This window comes from Nuphar pumila, chromosome 8 (genome assembly GCF_984573655.1).
Source record: "Nuphar pumila chromosome 8, dmNupPumi1.hap1.1, whole genome shotgun sequence".
NCBI lineage: Eukaryota > Viridiplantae > Streptophyta > Magnoliopsida > Nymphaeales > Nymphaeaceae > Nuphar > Nuphar pumila.
Genome location: NC_143256.1, coordinates 17,775,530 through 17,796,114, shown reverse-complemented (window position 1 = coordinate 17,796,114; position 20,585 = coordinate 17,775,530). Strand labels below are relative to the sequence as shown.

Below are 20,585 nucleotides of genomic sequence, written 5' to 3'. Positions count from 1 at the left end.
TTCGAAATAACAAGGGGCCCCTTCTGCAAAACAGGTTTTTTTTTAGGGTTTTTTTTTTACCCTTCGTAAGGAAGGAGATGGGAGAAGAGCGCAACCGCCTCTCCCGAAACCCTCTTCGTCGCCCAAGCCCTCCATGGCCGACCTCCCTCCACCCTCCATCACGAAACCGTTGGGTCTCTCTCCACCCTCCATCACGGAACCGCTGGGTCTCTCTCCACCCTCCATCACGAAACCGCCATCTTCACCCTTCATCTCTAACCTCCTCTTCCTGAATCTTCCCTGCTCCTCCTTAAAAGGGGATTCAAGGAAACCCTAAGATCCACCGCTTCTTCACCTCCCCATTCGCATCTTCTTCCTCTTTCGTTTTGAAGGGAGTCTGACAGCAGACCCATCTCCTATCCCTTCAGTCGTCTTCTTTGCTTCTTCTCCTTCCCTTGGTTTATTTTCCCCGTCAACTGGAGGAAGTCGACTCTGCTTCAGAAATCTCAAGCGATCTGATGAGGGCTTCTCCAACATTCATTCCTTCGACCTTATCCAAAAGAAATTCGGTAGCTCCCCTTTCATCGAGAGCCTCTGCATCTAAGAGGAGTTGACCAATCCTGAAAGTTACAGCCTACAGAGGGACGCCACTCCCGCTTCAGTTGAAATCTCGCAATCGGGAGTCTTAATCCTGAATCATAAGCCACAAATTTCTTCCCTGTCAACTGAAGTTTGATCTCATAAGCCGAGAATCACAAGCAAGACAAAGCTCATGCTTCGATCAGCGAACCAGGTAAACATCGGTTGTTTCCTCTATTTTAATTTCGTCTGATAGTAATATTCTCTTTTCATCGTTTTTTTTTTCCTTTTCTTCCTTCCCCTTTTTCTTTCTCTTTTTATGTTGTCTCTGATTTCATTAATCTTCTCATGCGTCGCCCCTTTTGAAAGCACCATAGGTAAGATCGTGTTGTCTATAGCAACAGTGATCTACCTATGTGCTATATCAATGGAATCCTAAATTCCAACATCTTTTTCCTGCATTGCAAATTTTGTTTTCTTCAGTTCGTTTAGCATCCAACATTTTTTTTTTATAACTCGTTACTATATCTCTGCTGCTAGAGATAATCCACCTAAGCCTTGATTTATCAACATTCTCATCTATCTGTTTAAGATTACATGATCCATGTTTGCTGCATTTTCCTTGATCCCTACCTCCATCTTATAACATTCCAATTTGAGTCTGTTTTGTTTCATATTTTTTTTTTTTTTTGTGGATTATTGACTTGCTGGTTTATATCCTGGGTTTTTCTTCTAAATTCCGATTTCCAATTTGCATCATAGTCATTCCTCTTGGATATTTGATTTCCTATTTTCATCCACCATCATTTTGATTTCGTTTGCATTTTTTTTTTTTCCTTTCATATCCGTCTTGACCTCTGATTGATACTTGATTTGTTGTTTTCACGTTGGCCATTGTATGGTACCTATCTAACCAGCATCTGCATGTATTTTTCTGTAACATTTGAACATCATCAGTGCATCCCTCTGGTAGCTACTCCCCATCTCTGCATATGTAAGAGTTTAAAGAGACCCCCCCCTTTGAACTGCCTACATAAGGCCGTAGAAGGTTACATATAGTAAGGACACCTGATCTGCTTTAGTATCAGATTAGAGCCATTGTGTAACAATCCTTCATCAATCTTAGATTTCATCCTCCAATTTTGTGTCATTATTAAATCCTATTAAAATTTCCCTTTTACGGTATATTAGCTTTGCTAAAATATCTGCATTTCTTAGATCCTCTTGTTTTATTCAATTCTCATACTAGTTATGTTGGATTCTCCTTGCTTCCTATGATTCCATCTTCTTTCCTTTTCCCTTTTAGCTTATGGGTATGCGTGATTTTGCGTTCTAATGGCGAGCTTATTGATTTGTTCTCTGTGGCATTGATGGGTTTTTGTTGTTTTAGCAAATTTACTTCCAGCACCCTGGTTCTATAGCATGATGGTTTTTGCCTATTGGAGGCATTCTAAGATTTAGATTGTATGCCCAAAAGTTGGGCATAGCTCCACATGAGTTATGGTAAGTAATCTGCCTAATCCAACAAAGGACTTTTGCAGCCAGATTTCACAATTATTGTTACTTGCTTCAGAATTTGCCTGGTAGTTGCAGTCAGGTGCCACCTGCGTCATCTATTCTGTTCAATCCTCTGTTGCTCCAGGTGAGTGGTGACCTCTTCCCCTGTAATCTGCCAAACAACATTTTGGAGGTAGGTGTTTATATTTTCCTTGCAAAAACTCTTGAGATATCTACTATGATGGACTGTTATGATAGTTTTAATGCATTAAATTCTGAATGTATGATTTTGTTAATGATAGTAAAAAAAAAAATTGGAAGCCATCAGCTTCTCTTGTTGCATTTCCACGTTGCCTTGCGGTTGTTGCATATTTCCTCTCATATCTCACAACTTTTGCACTATAATATCATCGTCCCTATATATTTTCATAACATCCATGATTTCCTTGTTGTTGCACCATATATTGTTTTCTTTATGCTACTTTCTGTTTCGTTATATCTTATACCTTGTCATAAGAATTCATAACAGGTCATTGCACCCTTTGCCCACGTCTATTGAAGCCTCCTTATAGCATCTACGTCAGCATTCTTACAATGTTGCAGAAGTTACACCTGCAGAAGTCAAGAAAAGTGTTGCCAGAGTTGACGAATTCGATACAATCTGATGTTACCTGTGGCTATAAAGAAACGATGCTGAAGTCCTATAAAATTTCATCATTAGACTGTAGCTAAGGAATTTTATTGTTGTGAAAATATTATGCGCTAATGTCCCTTATGCCATAGTTTTGTGGTCATGTGCTAGTAACTGTCTAGTCAATACCTACCTTTACTAAGAATGAAGGGTCTGAATGCCAAAGACTCTCATCAGAAAAACCATGCTGTCTTCGAGAAAAATACACCGAAGATGAAGCTTTTTGAGTTGTGTGAGGCTGCACCTACATTACCATCGGTACATAACTTTCAACATCCATATGCTGTCACCCTCCACTAAGAATCCACTCATCTGCTGTAGCACCCCGACAACACCTATATTCTCCTGTATATAAAAACCTTCACCCTATCCTATCCATTTTCCAGCATTTCCATTTTACAAATGTGTACTCCATCCCATTCATCTACAGTAACATTTCTGGGCTTTAAACACAGCCCACCTTCAGCCCACCACACTCCAGCAACACCTAGGCACCAACTGCTGTTTACACTACTGATTGTAGTTTTTACTTTAACCATTCATTTCATTTTGCTTCTATCATCTGTGCATTTTGTTCATATCTGGTGGCATCATTTGATATTACTTGTTTCCTTATGTTTCACCATTTTACACATAACAGATCATATGTGCATCAATCATTGGCATAAATGTATATTTGTTGTTCATTGTCATCATATATGTGTTATAACATGCATTATCTCATTAGCTCAATATGTCATTTTAGCATTCATTTCTTTTTCAGTTCAATGCATCATACATACATTCCAATATGCATTTTCTCATAAACATTTAGCACATGCACTTTTTTTTATTTATCAGTGTATACATTCCAGTTTCAATATAGCATCTTAAATCCTCTCTATGTTTCACCTTTGTTTCATGCTAACATCATTTTACAGGAGACATGTGAAAAGGTCTATTGTATGAAGTTGTAAACTTGATTCAATGAGTTGTAATATCTAGATTTAAATAAAAATTTACATTTCCTGCTTTAGGTAGAATGAATGAGCATTGTTATCATGAATTGCTTGTTTTCATGCATTTTTTTTATTTCTCAAATTATCACCAATGGTGAAACACGAATGGCACGTGCACAATTTCGTAAGAGGTAATCGATACTAAGTTGATGATCCACATAAATGGCCATAGTCAGGGTGTGGACAAAACTTAGCATTTTTATCTTTTACAAAATAACACTGGATCCACTTTCAAAATTCATCATAGTTTCTCAAAATATTTTCTTTCTTTTATCAGAATTTAACTTAGGATTAATTCGAAATATATACCAATGGCCATAGTCAGGGTATATTTAGAGTTAATCCCATTTTAACTTCTATAAAAGCACCAAAAGTGTTTCATTTTTCTCTTGAATTTAAATATAGATTAGTATATAATACATTCAATGACCATAGTCAAGGATGTATTATATTTTCAATCTTATTTTAATTTATTTAAAGAATGAAATAGCTTTTCAAATTCCAAATTTCAAAACTTAGTCAAATTCATTCATCATATAGGGCAGAATTGCATCGTATTTTCAAAAACTCCTTTTCAAAATCCCAAGTGTTTCTTCTTCTTCATCAGATCTCTATTCAAATTCTACCTAATTTTAAGATTCAAAAATTTGATTTCAAGGTCCTACTTGGACTTCTCAAAACCCAAAATCCAAATCCTAGTCTCAACTTGGATCCAGATTTCCAAGTATAAACCCCATTTCGCCTCGGATCTCCAATCACAGATCCAAGTTCTATTTTAAATCCAGGATCCTCATTCCACTTTGGGTCTCAGATTCAGATCCAAATTCCAATTCTTAGGATCCAGAGCCCAATTCTACATTGGATCTCGGACTTCAGATCCAAATCCATTCTAGGATCCAAATCCTCATTCTACCATTGGATCTCAGATTCAGATCCAAATTCCAATTCTTAGGATTCAGAATCAAACCCTACTTTGGGTCTCAGATTCAGATCCAAATTCCAATTCTTAGGATCCAGAGCCCAATTCTACATTGGATCTCGGACTTCAGATCCAAATCCATTCTAGGATCCAGATCCTCATTCTACCATTGGATCTCAGATTCAGATCCAAATTCCAATTCTTAGGATTCAGAATCAAACCCTACTTTGGGTCTCAGACTCAGAACCAAATTCCAATTCTTAGGATCCAGAACCCAATTCTACATTGGATCTCAGACTTCAGATCCAAATCCATTCTAGGATCCAGAATCCAATTCTACTTTGGACCTCAGGTCCAGTTCCATCTTGGGATCCAGAATCCAATCCTATCTTGGATCTCAGATTTCGAATCCAAATATCATCTTGGATTCCAAATCTTGAATCCGATTCCACTCAAAATTCCAAATCCAAATTTCACTTTAAATTCCAATTCTTAAAACCAATTCCATTTCATTCCAGATTTCAGATCAAGTTCCCATTTCAGATCCTAAATCCAAAAATCAACTCAAAACTCTATTCAGAATCCAGAACTTGGATTCGGATTTCATCTTGAAGTTCCAACTGTTACAAATCCCATTCCTCGATTCCTTTAGATTTCCCACATTTCCTTCTAAAATCAAAACTTCAAAAGTGGAATTCAATTCCATTCCAAACATTCATCCAAGTTCAAAACTTCTAAATTCAAAGTCCATTTATGACTTGGAAAATTTCCTTCATTCTCTTTTTATTTCAAGACTTCAAGATCAATTTCCAAATTCCAAATTTATTTTCCCAAGCTCTTGATTATTCTAAAAACTTAGAACTTTAATCTTAAGTTCTAAGTTAGAAAACATTTCTTCACTTTATTGGATTCACTTGGGAATTCTTCAAAACATTTTCTAAAAAAAGCATACATCTTTGCATTTGCACAAGCATGATTCATTGTGCATTTTAGACTTAGGATAAATACTTAGATAATTTTTTAGCAAAGCAAAAGGCATTGATTCGACCCTTGGTTCGATTACCCCTGGTAAAGGCGCCAGGAACGGTCGAACCTCGTACCGATGAGCGGATCCCGTCTCCCAATTTTCCCGCAAATATTTCAAAAACGGAGGCGAGTTATTTCAAAATATTTTTCAAAATTAAGGTCAAGTGAGACCCGCAAAAGAGTTCCTCTTCTCTTCTCTTCTCTTCTTTCTTTTCTCTTCTCTCTTTCTTTCCGTTTTTTTTATCTTTCTCCCTTCAAAAAGGAGGAAAATAAGGGATTAGAAAGGAAAAGAGAAGGAAGAGAGAGAATATTACGAGAGGAAAAATTTTGCGATGATCACATCAGCCTGCTCTGATACCATGTTAGAAGTCACGCACCTTCGACCAGATCTTCATCCACAGCAGAAGAGAAAGGGATTTGCAAGAAGGAGAGGCAGCAATGACTGGCACGATTCTCAATGAGAGGTTGTGCCCTATATTCAATGTAATATATATGATACAAGTTGGATCGGGTCTGTCAACCCAGACCAGATAACACCAACCATGTAAATACAATACAAAAGAATCATTTTGGGTCTAGAACCAGACCCGTACCCTACATTCTCAATAGAAATTATTGTCTTTTAATATATTTTTTAGATTATGGATATGTATATTGAAAAAATTATATTTTGCAAAAATATGTGGTTTCTTAAAATCTTATGTGTTTCATGTTTTGCAAAATATTAATTTTTTACATTTTTTTTTGTGTCTCTTAATGTATGTATTTACATAGATTATCTTTGGGATTTTTAATATATAGTGATGTTTCTTTGGTGATTCTAACTATGTGACCATGCATGATTTTAATTATGTAGCCTTTGTGATTATTATTGGATGGCATAAGCATGATTTGTCATCATGAACTCGAATGCATATTTTAATTTCTCTATTATGCATTATATTTTTTAGTGGGTTCTTGTGTATGCTTCTTGAGCATTTTATGAATAAAACTTATATTTTTTAAAAGACTCTTGTATGATTGTTGCTTAGCCCTTAGTAGTTTTATGTGCTTTTTGGTAGCTTAGTGACTTGAGTGTTTGTGCACTTTTGTAACCCTTAGTGGTTTCTTTCTTGTGCATTGATACTTCATTGCATGTTTCTTAAAGATTTTATATTTGTTACATTGTGATAAAATTCTTTGTATGATATATATGAGTTCATGGTTGTTGATAGTTATATAGCTCTTTGTGAATCTCTATATGTTTGTCATCAATTGTCTAATAGTAGACTAATGATTTAGATCTAGCTTCTTAGAAGCTTTTCTTTAATAAAATCATATACTTTTGTCTTTTTATTGAGATTCATTGGATCTTTTGTATATGATGTGCCTTAGTGCACTTGTTTCTTGATTGGTGGATTCATGATTCCATTATCTTTTGAAAGATACTCTAACATCATAATTTCATCACATCTATGTAGATTATTTATATTGGGCATGATTCTTGTCCATTATTTGCTTGTCAAAGTTTGTAAAATTTGTCATGAGACATCTTGTGTTGGAAGTGATTGCATCAATTGACATATTGTTGTGCATATGATTGAACTATATTCATTCTAAGTCTTCATCTACCTTTATTGGATTTGATTTAAAACTTTGTTTTTTCAAATCGGTACTTTTATATATGAACTCACTTATTTGAAAATCAATTTCCGTGAGTATTTTTTGCCTTCTTTTGGCATTGTTTTTTGTCCATCATAGATTTTTCTAGGATGCGCCATTTATTTTTGGCCTTGTTGTTGGGTCAGAGTTAGCCGTTGAGGTGAGTTATGTGTGCACCTCATGTCATCTTACTAGTCTAGATTCCCAAAGGTTATGAGTGATGTGTTGTCACTTGTCTTGGGTTTGATTGGTATCTACATCCATGTTGCTTTTGTTGAACAAGAGATGCTTGTTGGGGTGAGTTGTGTGCACCTTGGTTTTCTTATCAGTATAGATTGTCGCCTTATAGTTTGGCTCTAATTGACGGTTGTTTGATCTCTAGTTCTATGAGTGTGTTATATCACTCATTTGTTTATTTGGACAATGTTATTATGAATACTTATAATTATGTTTATCTGTGATGGTTATCTATTTTGAAAATATGGTGTTTGAAAGATTGTTAAAATTGATACATTTATCCTTCTTGATGACATTAGTTTGTTTTTATTACAAGCTCTCTTACTTCGTGTCTTCTCCTATTATGTCTCTTATTTAAAAGATATTTTTGTGGTGAGTTATATGCACCCATTGGTTATTCACATTTTGTGTGTTTGTATTATACTCTTATTCTAGTAGCTGATGCACTTGAATATTGAGGTTTGTCTCTTATTTAAGTGTCATTTTACGTAGACAAGAAAGATTTGTTTGCAATGAGTTAGGTGCACCCATTGGTTATTCATACTTTTTGTGTGTTTGTATTATGCTCTTTTTCTAGTAGCTGAAACATTGAGGTTTGTCTCTTATTTAAGTGTTATTTTATATAGATGAGATGTTCACACTTTTTGTGTGTTTGTTAAGCTCATAAGTGGCATTGTCATTGATCTCTTGTTCTAGCAGCTATTACACTTGAATTTTGAGGTTTGAAGGTCAAGCGAGGTAAATTGCTTATGGTGGTCGAACTATTGTGAAGGTTTGCAAAATATCATTTCTTGATATTTGTGGGATTTTCAAATCTCTCCACAAAATTTCTAAAAAAAAATCACTCATTTACCCTTGTCTGGGAAATGGTTATTGAAAATTCTTCATGCATTTTGCATTGAATATGTTTTAATTGCATGCTTAAAGATATTTTAAATGTGTTCCATGATTAGTTATCTTGGGTGATTTACATCATGATATGCCTTGGTTGCATAGGATGCAATATTTTGAGTGTATTTATAGATATTGTTTCTATTGTTGAGATTTAAATTGTTATTAATATTTGTCATTATTACAAAATATCTCTTGTTATGATTTGTACGTGGGATTTTGAACTTCCCCATTATTTCTGTTGTACATTTAATATGGCTACTTGTTTTGAAAAACTCTGCTTTATGAATATTTTTTGTGTGGGTTAAACTCTTTTGTGAGTTATTTATTCATGGTATTGATGTTGTTTGAAAATTCATATTTCATGCATTAATGTGCTTTTCGAGATAGATGTGTGTATTGACTTTCAATAATGCATGTTTTCATGAATGTTTAAAGTGATGAATGATTTATACGTTTATCTTTGAGATATTTTATGCATGCATCTCTTCTTTTGATAATATGCAATTGTGTTCTCTTATAAATCAAGAACTATGATTTCGTAAAATTATCTATTGAGGTGAGACTCTCAATGAATATTGTGTATAAAAATTTAATGACTTTCAAAATTGATGTTGAAAAATTTTCTTACTATTAAAAGATTTTGAAAATTATTAAAATGTCTTATTAAATATGTATTGTATTTTTGGCGTGTTTGGTCATTTATATATATATATATATATATATATATATATATATATATATATATAGAGAGAGAGAGAGAGAGAGAGAGAGAGAGAGAGAGAGAGAGAGAGACAGAGAGATGGGTGTGTACGAAATGAAATATGCGAATGAAATGTGCTAAATGGGTTTTTCTGCTCTTTTGGTGTGGGTTTTTTTTTTGCAGTTCTGACCCATAAATGTGTTGGGCATGGTCAATTTACGAGGAATCCACACTTGGATCATGTGTTTTCGATGAAAAAAATGATATTTGGAGCCTAAAAATTAACAAAGATTTTGGAATGGTGATTTTTTAAACGTTATAAAAACCCGCTCATGTGTCAGAATCGAACACTTAAAGAGTTGAACCCTATAAAATCAAGTACATAGATCACATTTGTACGATTAGAATTTAAAAATAAAACAAAAAATCCCTGAAAAACTCATTTAGCATGTTTCATCTAGCATATTTTATTTAGCACGTACCCATTACTCTCTCTCTCTCTCTCTCTCTCTCTCTCTCTCTCTATATATATATATATATATATATATATATATATATATATATATATATAGTTATTTTTAGTTGGATTGCTCCTTTTGCACTCTTTAAAATATTGGCATTATTGATGATTCTAGAGACCTTTCGAGCATATCAAGGAAGATCTAGAAGCTCCTTCAAGAATTTGTATTATAGAAGAACATGTCGATATCTTGTGTAATGGGATTCCTTTTGTAATTGCAAACTTATAGTGAGTCAATGTAAGTTTGAGCGGGGGCGTTAACATATATCATGGTTGCCAGTCGAGGAAGCAGGAGCAGGAAGCGTGGCACTTTCAAAATTTTAGGAAGCGAGAAACGTGAGACTACTTAAAAGCGAATCAAGAATCATCTTGGAAGCGACCTAGGAAGCGAACCGGAAGCGACCTACGAAGCGAGGGGGAAGCGAAAAAATAAAAATAAAAAAAAATGAAAAAAGGGAGGAAGCGCAGGAGAAGCGCGGGGTAAGCAACGGGAAAGCACGCTTCTCAAAAAAAATGGCGCTTCCCAACGCGTTTCGGAAGCACAACATTTCGTGCTTCCACTAGGCTAGGTGCTTTCGGTAACTCTGATATATATACTTTAAAGTTAAGTCAACTTTGGTTGACTTGGACTAGTTGTTTGACTTATGGTCCAATGGTTAGTGTGGTCTCCCTTTTTCTCTCCTTTAATCTCTCTCTTCTTCCTTCTTTTCTCTATAAATATGGGTGGGTGGGTGCCTTTGTAAGGTGAGGGAGTGATGAGTAGTTTTAGGCAGAGTTACTCGAAGCACCTAGCCTAGTGGGGAAGCATGTTTCGGAAGCGTAAAACGTCGCGCTTCCAAAACGCACTGAGAAGCGCCAATTTTTTTGAAAAGCGCATTTCCCATTTATGGGAAGCACGTTTCTCCTTCGCTTTCCCTGCATTTCCTCCCTTTTTTGTATTTTTATTTTTATTTTATTTTTCGCTTCCCCCTCGCTTCCTAGGTCGCTTCCAGATTCGCTTCTGGTTCGCTTTCGAGACGATTCTTGATTCGCTTTTAAGTCGTCCCATGCTTCCCGCTTCCTAAAATTTTGAAAGTGCCACGCTTCCCGCTTCCACTTCACATATCGCTTCCCGCTTCCTCGACTGGCAACCATGGTTTTAGGCTTCTTGTGTGTTTTTTAGTGTATTGTAATGAGGATTAAAATGTATTTTTTTTGTATTTTTACTGTTCTTTATTAATGAAGTTATTTACTCACATTCTATTGTGTTTCATTTTAGTTCTTATGTTTTTGTTCAAATGCATTATGTTTTGACCCTCGGAGTCCATTATGGAGGGTATTGGGATCCGTGCCATTTTGTGACAAATATAACCTCAACCAGGTTTATCCAACTGCACAGAAAATATGAAAGAATTTCTATCAATACCAAAGTAAAGCAGACTAAAGCACACAATGAAACTTTGGATTAACACTTCCACTCACACCTGTAATACAGACAAGTACAGCCCCATCAGAACCAGTATGGTGCTGGAGACCATTAGAATATAGGTAAACCAGATTGTATAAAACTTTCATTCAACAGATAAATGAATGTGCTTCTTCGATCAACCAAAAAACAAAAAAGTAGAAGAAAAACTCTCCATTAGTCAGGCATTTGATTATATAAGTAACATTTAAATTTAATTGTGTTCCAATTAAAATGTTCATATTATCAATCTAAGAATCTGAAAAAGGAAAAAGTAGATATCATTCAATGTAGATATTTGCATCCTAAGTCCACCACTGGAAGTATAATTATTAATCAATAATGAAAATAGCATAGGAATATCATAAATACCGCTTTACTGTCAGGACTCCAACTAACAGCATAGATGCTACCATTGTGACCTTCAGCAGATAGCTCCCCAATCTTTTCTCCTGTCCTCCCATCATATAGTATACCTTTCTTATCTGAACTTACATTGATAAACTTGCTTCCATCAGGAGAAAACCTTACACAATTGACAAAGTTGGAATGTTCCCTGCACTTCAAACAATAATGTTTCCTTTACATACAACCTCTGTTCGGTAAGACACAATCAAGAACATCTTCCTCAGCACATTATATTTTATTATGGCCACAAGCCTACATTGCTACAATGTCATGAATGAGTTTTTTATCATTGACATAAAATTAAAATAATGACTACATTTCTCTTACAAGAAATTTTGAAAAAAAAAAAGAAAAAATACCAAGCACTCGATGTTAATTAATATGAACCCTAGAACATTTTTCCAGAAGTTTTGCATTGGACTCTGCAAATCAAGGACACGACTGTTGCTCCAAAATAAAGAGTATGCTTCAACAATTAATGGGGAAAGGCATCTTGTAAACAATGTAGCCAAATCACACCAATGCACAATATTTGATGGGCCAAACAAGCAATGCAAGGAAACTTGAATAAATGTTATGTTTCTGCGTTCTATCTTGAACCAAGAGGCTACCATGAATTAAAATCTTAGAAGGATGAAGACATCTAACACTCAATCCAATTGCATCGATCAGAAGATGGCAGGTTTAGTGGATACTTAAGGGAAGTTTTCCACTTTTTCACTTTTTCTGTTTTGGTTAGCCTAACTGGAGTGCAGACCAGTGAATTAATGAGGTAACAAAAATAAAGGGTTCATATACATCATGATGACCAGTTTAGAGGTTTATCCCAGGGTTACCGGAAGTACCATAGGACATGGGGAAGCTTGCTTCTCCGAAGCGTATTTCGGAGGCGCGAAACGTGGCGCTTCCAAAATGTATCTTTTTTTCCTTTTTTTGTTTTTTCCTTTTTTTGTTTTTTCCTTTTTTTGTTTTTTCCTTTTTTCGCTTCCGCTACCCGAATCGCTTCCCCAACTGGCAACTCTGGTTTATCCTTTGAAGTACAATATGTTATAAGGAAGCATTACATGAGAGTCAAAATTGATTGGCTAGTGAAGTCCTTTTTTGTATTCAAGACCCAATAGGTCAAAAGATATAGTTATGAAGGGCATTTTTGTAAACTGACTTAAATTACCTTTATAAGGGTCAATATGAGAGGGATAGGGCACGATTCCAGCCCCTATTCTCTTTCTCCCTTGTCTTTTCTCACTTCCTCTCTTTTCCTATATCTTCTTCTTCCTCCTCACTCACTCATTTCTCTCACCTTGTTTCACAGTTCGCACACACCACATATTCTTTCACACATCAAAGGAACATAATCATGTTACCATCAATCTGAAGATGGTATCAGATCAGATGAAGATATGAAGGGAAATTTTGAAGCATACATCAACCACAAAATGACAAGGGGATTCATGACCTGCCACATGGGAGCTCCAATCAATTTTGGTTGCATTCATGCAAATAATATTTCAGAAGATTTTGGTTAGGGAGCTCCAAAATCCAAAATTCAGTTTTTAAACATTATAACAAAAAGTATTCTTAGGTATTTCCAAAAAATCTATGTAGTATAAACCTCCTTCTTTACAGCCTTCTCCAATCAGCTTCCCTGAGAGACGATCCCGCACTCATAAACCAATAGAAGAGAAAGAAACATTATACCAAAGGTCACATAATTAAGAGACAAATAAAAGATTTAGGCTTAACTTGGGAATATATCTAATTTTTTGAATAAAAAATCTCTTTAAAATATTTTCAAAATTTCTTATTCCCTTTATCTCAAGAGATATTCTATCAACAATAAAAAACATTTGACTCGCTTGAGTTATGACATCCAGATAAAATATCACAATTTAGTGTCATATGAAATGAGGCACATAAGCCAAGAAGCCAAAGAGACTTACTGGGATCAAAGATGCCAACAGAAGAGACCGTAGCTTCGGTTGGTGAAGCTCCTTTGAATAGAGGTTGAAGAGCTTCTACAATTTGAGTCAAGGACATGCTCTCAATAGTTGATTCTTGTGTAGCTTTGAATTCACTTGACTGTTGAGCAACGGAGGCTACCTTCTTCTCATAGGGTATCTTTAGTTTAGGACAATATATCTTGACATACCCCGGTTCACGACAATAATAGCAAATAATTTATTTTTTTTTCAAACTCATTGTCTTGCTTTCCATAGCTATCATTGTTTGGTCTCTTATAATGTGATAGTTATAATGTAGTAGTTGGTAAGCATGGACATGGTTTCTCAGCCTAGACACGGCTATGACCGAATTATCATCATCTTTAAATGTCTTTTTTTTAGTCTATTTTCTTTTATACTTAGCTCTTCAATAGAGAGAACTTCTCCTTTATGAAGAAAAGCCGATTTAGTAGACTCAAACTCCGGTCTTAGACCATTGATGAATTGAAAGAAATGTTTCACATCAATTTGTCTTTGACGGAGTTCTATGTCTTTGGGATAATGTCCTTGTGACTCAAGAAGAGCAAACTCATTCCAAAGGTCGAACAACTTACTAAAATATTCTCTAATACATTTTTCTCCTTGAATCATAGTGTGTACCTTGTCTTACAAGTTGCAAATGTGGGTAATATCTTTAAGACTATGTCACAGGGACTCTTCAACTAGGTGCCGCACTCACATCGCACCCGCACCCGATGCGATCAACCTGACCCTGGGTGCAGTCAATGCACCCAGGGTCATTTATGTCCAACTTTTTGCCGCATCCCCGCACCCAAGTTTTTTTAAAGTGTCGCACCCCTGCCCCTGCACCTGCACCCATGTGACATAGATTTAAGAGAATACATTTTCTTAAGATAGTCTCATGCAAATATTTATTTGCATGTTCAAATTTAGCTAGACTCAAGCACTTCTTGATATCAAGACTACTAATGACCCAAGACATAATCTTGGCATGCCCCATTCTCCATTCTTTCCATTTTTTCTCATATGTGGCCATAGCCATAAAGATTCAAATAGAGATACATGTTTAAATTACTTTGAATAGAAAGCTAATCTAGTTTGATCTAATTTCAAATCTAACAAATATGTTAATCAAATCCTCAAACTGTATGAATCCATATGTATATATGAAACTTAAACCTTTATGAATGTGCAATTAGATTTTCTAGAGAAGCGTCATTTGTTAGTAGCCTTTTCCCTTATCGGTTAACTTACTCTTTTATCATTTATATATCCATAACCTATGTTAACTGTTAAGAAAAGGAAAGTTTGCCAAGCCCCTCATGTTCTTGTCATATTTTCTGCTTTTTGCCATTTTTATAACCTTCCAGCCTTAAACACAGAGGGAGAGAGACCTAAATTAGTAAGTGTTCCTGATGTGCTCAGACTAGATTCATAACTATATCGCTCTCATGAAGGGGGCTTGGCAGTTATAATGTATTTTGAAGCAATATTATCAAGATATGAACTGTGATCTGGAAACCAGCAGGGCCCATCCTCTAGGACAGAAAAGCTCTCTAGTTATGGCTTGAAAAATCTGTTTAGATTTTTGGTAGAAAAAGTGGTAGTCCTGTCCCTACAAGAACAAAGATCAATTATATTAAAACATTTACCTAGACGGTGCAGTTAATTTAAACCTGTGTTGGCCATTTTAGGAATAATAGTTTAAATGTTATCTTCAATACCCTGATATATTCCCCTTGGATGTTATTAGTTAATTCTCTTACTAGTTCTAAACAGACTACACATCAGATAAAGGGCAGGTATACATCTCCCTCACTAGAGCACATAATTCCTTACAATTTGGAGAAAATATTATTTACATCATGTGCATTGCTTTTGGAAAATGTCATTCAAGCATGAAGATACTAGGAACACTTATTTATACCATGATTTTATATTCCATTGCAAGTTAAACGTTATAGTAATGTTTCAAGCTAGAGTGCACTCCTAAAGTTTGAGAATGGTCATTATTTACTTAAAAGCTAACAAATCATATACTGAATAGCTATTAGAATTTCATTTGCTTCGACAGGCTAACATGTCACGCTTCAGTTCCTGCATTGGATCCTCATACCTTTACCAAAAAAGAAAGACAATGTACCAAAGGATTCTTCATACAAAACAATTATGTTAAAACAGCTGAACCTTTAGCAAATTTGCACTATCATTGACCTAATATAGTATAAATCAATCTCTTAATACCATAAACAAGACTAACCTTTGTGACAGTTTGAACCTAAATGGTGGTCCCTCATAGAAATTCACCAAGTAATCTTCTCCACATGTAACAATACGAAAAGGTCTTGTAGGCTTGAATGCACAACTTAAGACATGTCTTGAATGACCGTCAAACTCACCAACAGTTGATCCTGAATCCCACCTACAAACAAAAACAAAAAATACAACAAAGAGAAGGAGATCACCATGACAAAGATGGATTAAACTATAAATTGTGCAAAGCACAAAATACAACCGAAACAAATTTAAATGTAAAATATCAAGGCAATCTCAATCAAACTTCACATATGGTAAATAATGCTAGAAAAAAAAAAGATATTATCTCTATCATAAACAGAATGTCAATGATAGAAAGACAAAAAAATCACCCTTTCCTTACTCTTTGAGGTATCAAAAGAAAATGGAATTAGCAACATTATGCATGCTTGCTTTGTCATTTTTTAATTGTGTGCAAATGATTCAATTATAAATAATAAAAAAACTACATGTGACGTGCACTAAATGGAATTAGCAACATTAAACTGTTTAAGAGAAAAAAGTTTGTTCGGTTCTGAGTGCCAAACGTGTAAGCCTGTTAGGTTATTAGTGGACAGGGTCACACGCATTTACTTTTTTTTTCCCTTTTTTTCGACAGTACCATTGGGATTCGAACTTACAACCAACACAAGTGACGTGCACTAACTGCTCTTGCCAGATAAGCGGATCTCCCATTGGTATCTATTTTTTTTCTATTATATTTTTTTATAATCCAAAGAAGAATAAAAAATCATCACCGACGGCAGATTGTCGGTCCCTCATATTTTGCTTGCACTCTGAGACTAGGCCATGGGTTAGATTTAGATGGTGCATTCATTTATGTGAATCCATTGGCATTCATAAACGATAGGACGAACTCGGTCTGGATTCAAGTGGGTCCGGCGTCCTACTCTGTCCTTGAGGGACCTTTTACCAGACTGGCTTTTAAGAAAGCTACGATTCCGAGTCGACCAGACGTTTGCTGCATGGATTGTCAAAGTTGGGCCGCATTTAAAAAATGTGACGCCTCTTTTTCTAGTCTTTTGGCTACGATGAAACAAACATTTAGCGGCGTTTTCTTGTCAAGGAATAGGGTTCTGCGGCACTTCTTTAGTGGATTCTTCTGCGGCGGAAACTAAATGGGACCCACATGAGAACAGTTTTTCGAGAAAAATGAGAGTTAAGTGTGTAAAATGACACACCCGTCGAGGCATTTTTCCATACGCCATGTTTGTTTTGGCATTGTAAGTTCTGCAGAAACGCACGCCCATCGATGTATTTTTTGCGAAAAAACTTGAATTTTCCATGACACACAAACACCCCCTTAAACATCACAGTTAAAATTGTCATGTTGGCATCGGTGAGTCTCAGTTTTTTTTTTGTTACCTTTTCTTTCTTATTTTTAATAAGCAAGATGGGGTTAGGCCGACTCCACCCGTTACACTACATACCATTGGGTTTTGAACTTGCAACGTTCCATCACATGGTGACTTGCACTAACAACTCCTACCAAACAAGCAGAGCCCCCGTTGGTTACCTTTTATTAATCCTTTCATACTTCTCTCAATTAAATTGAACTGGCAAGAGCTTTTAAAAATCGATGCCTATTTTTGTATGATAGATCATTCCCATCCATGAAAATGGAACAAACAGGTCTTTGAAATATAAAAAACATTATTTTTTGACAAAATATTATTATGTAATATATACAAATTGGGGTCTCAGGTTCATGGCGTTATCCCTCAACTTGCTCATCAAACAGCAAAAAAAAATAAAAAGAAAAAGACAATTCTCCCTCAATCAACACAGCTTATTTGTCTCTTCTGGTTCATTTTTTATGTTTGTAAATGTAGCTATGAGAAACTCAAAGTTAACCAAGCAATGGGTCAAGTCAAGCTAGATGATGGGTTCAGGGCTAGTCAAACTCTTCCTATTTATTTCTTGTCCTAAGTAAGATTATGTTAAGACGTTGCCAAAATACATATTTGCTCCTAATTAAGTGAGTCATTAGTAGCCAAAGCTGTGTTGTTGGTAGGAGCTGTCAGTGCATGTCTCCTTGTAGTGGGAAGTTGCAGGTTCAAAACCCAATGGTAGGTTGAATAACTGATGGGGTCTGCCAAACCCCACCTTGCCTTTCAAAAAAAAGAAGTGAGAGCCATTAGTCTCTTAGCCTAGTTGATCATGTCTCATTAATTTATAACCTTAGGGAGACTGGTCATGCCCTTCAACGGACAAGATGGCGTGGATGCCAATTCCTTGGGTGGTAAGTCATGGATACAAATATAGTAAGTAGCAAGTCATGGAGACGTGGATTGGTAGCCCCAAAGGGTTTTGTGTAATGGAAGGGCCCTTGGCTGCTAGGCGGGTGGTTAGAGTTTCTCACAAATGTCAGCCCCTTGCATTATGAAGGGTAAGGGTATCATGCCTTTAGCTCGTGCCGAAGCAAGACGACTCCCTAAAGACAAGGTGTGTCTCAGGGGGTTTACACCGTGGTATCAACGGCTGAATGTGCGATATGCATAGCCAGCGCAGGGTCTGATTTCGCAGGTGGTTTCAACATTCCTCATAAAAAAAAGACTTCTTGATGTTTAATAGAGTCTTCCTTTTATATATATATAGTTAGTTAGTTAGTTAGTTAGTTAGTGGAGATGTGCATACAATATATACATAGTTAGTTAGTTAGTTAGTGGGGATGTGCATACAATATTAATGAGTTGAAATGAGCAATATCTCATAGCTCGTGTTATTTTATGTGAATCTTTATAGATATGATCTACATGGTCTATTTGGTTGGGATCAAATTTTTTGTTTCATGGGAATCCAGTTTATGCAAGTGTTTTTTTTTTGGTGATTCAAAAATCAATGGTCACAAATGCTTAATTTTTTCATAGCTTAAAAAAAGTTTCTTTTGTTGAAAAAATGTGATCGATATAAAACTCGGTTGTTAGAAAAAGAACACCGTGGATTATCATTGGTTGTAGATTTTGGACCTTCTTTTAGTTGGACTGTCCCTCTTCCTATATATAGAGCACCTACTCCCATCTAGTAAAAGGTTTGGGTTTTCCAAATCTTGTAGTTTTTTTTTTAGTTGATAAGACCTTATAAATGTGATCTATATGCATTTTTAAACAGAAAACAAGTTTTAGATCATGCTATTGTAATCATTGTATAGGTTTTTTAAGACCTTAAAAAAGTCAACGGCCTAAAATGTAGCAAAGTTTCATGATTTAAAAAATCTTATTTTATGTCCAAAAACATGATCTGAACATGATTCTTATCAAATAACTATGTTGAACACGGAGTCCGATTGAGAAGATACTACATCTATGATTTTACTATGTGTGTAGGTAATCCCGAAGCAGCTTAGCATTACTTTATATATATATAGCATACATCAACGAACCTACTGCCGAAGCATAGGGAATTTTCTGCATCTTTGTTCCTTCTTCATCATTTGTAGGACATTGTCTTGAGCTAAGTTTGAAATGGCTTGCAAGTGGACAATTAACAGGCTTTGCTTTGTCCATGTTGAACCTCTCAAGAACCTTTCTGATATACTTTTCTTAAGATAACCATATCATCTCATGTGATCTGTCATGAACGATTCTCATCCCAAGAATCTGCTTTGCTGGACCTAAATCCTTCATGGCAAATGTCTCACTTAGCTCCAACTTTAACTTGCTAATCTTGCTGATGTCTTGGCTCACAATCAGTATATCATCCATATAAAGCAAGAGAATGATAAAATTACCATCTGGAAATTTCTTCACAAACACACAATGGTCTGTGGAGGTTCTTGAGTATCCATGCTCATTCATAAAGAAATCAAATTTCTTATACCACTGTCTTGGTCTTGCTTCAATCCATACAAGCTCTTCTTCAACTTGCAAGCTAGGTGCTTTTTACCCTTGTCAATGAAACTCTCAGGTTGCTCCATATAAATTTCTTCTTTCAAGTCACCATATAGAAATGCAGTCTTCACATCAAGCTGCTCAACTTCCAAATTCATGCTTGCAGCTATATCGAGCACAGTTCAGATGGAGGGCATCTTCACAAGTGGTGAGAAGATCTCATCAAAGTCAACTCTTTTCTTCTGAGCAAAACCTTTCACAACAAGACGTGCCTTGTATCTAGGTTGAGAGTTGTTTTCATCAGTCTTCTACTTGAAGACCCATTTGTTCTTTAACACCTTCTTCCCTTTAGTTGTCTTTACCAGATCAAAGGTGTGATTCGCATGCAATGAATCCATTTCTTCTTTCATTGCCTTAAACCACTCAGACTTGTTTTCATCCTCCAAAACTTCTTCAAAAGTTTCTGGCTCACCTTGATCTGTAATCATCACATACTCATTTGATGAGTATTTTCTGGATGACTGTTTTTCTCTAGTGGATCTCCTTATCGGAGTCTGAGGAAGTGACTCTTGGGGTGTTGGCTCCCCCTCAATTTCTGACTCAACACTTCCTTCCTTTGCATCATTGCGAGGAGGTGGAATCTCCTCCACGAAATCATGAACAGTCGGCGCATCTAGGGGATCTAAATCAATAAGATCACCTGTACTGGACTCTGATGGCTCAGACTCACCAATGTCTTCAATGGTCTAATCTTCCAATAAGACAACATCTTGACTTCTGACCACCTTTTTATCAATAGGGTCATACAGTCTGTAGCCAAATTCTTCATGTCCATAGCCAATGAATATGCATTGCTTGACTTTTGGATCAAGCTTGGACCTCTCTTCCTTCGGAATGTGAATAAATGCTCTACAGCCGAACACTCTTAAGTGTCCATAGAAAGGT

The 20,585-nt window shown here is 35.8% G+C and overlaps 1 protein-coding gene across 1 annotated transcript in view; it reads right to left on the bottom strand.

Moving 5' to 3' along the window:
- Positions 1-20,585, bottom strand: part of LOC149829698 (actin-interacting protein 1-2-like) — an 82,417-nt gene that overhangs the window by 54,195 nt on the left and 7,637 nt on the right. Inside the window, exons 2-3 of the mRNA XM_090015259.1 lie at positions 15,755-15,916; positions 11,498-11,681 (exon numbers count right to left, since the gene is read on the bottom strand). Coding sequence (XP_089871385.1) covers positions 11,498-11,681; positions 15,755-15,916 — 346 coding nt within the window. The remainder of the gene's footprint in view (positions 1-11,497; positions 11,682-15,754; positions 15,917-20,585) is intronic.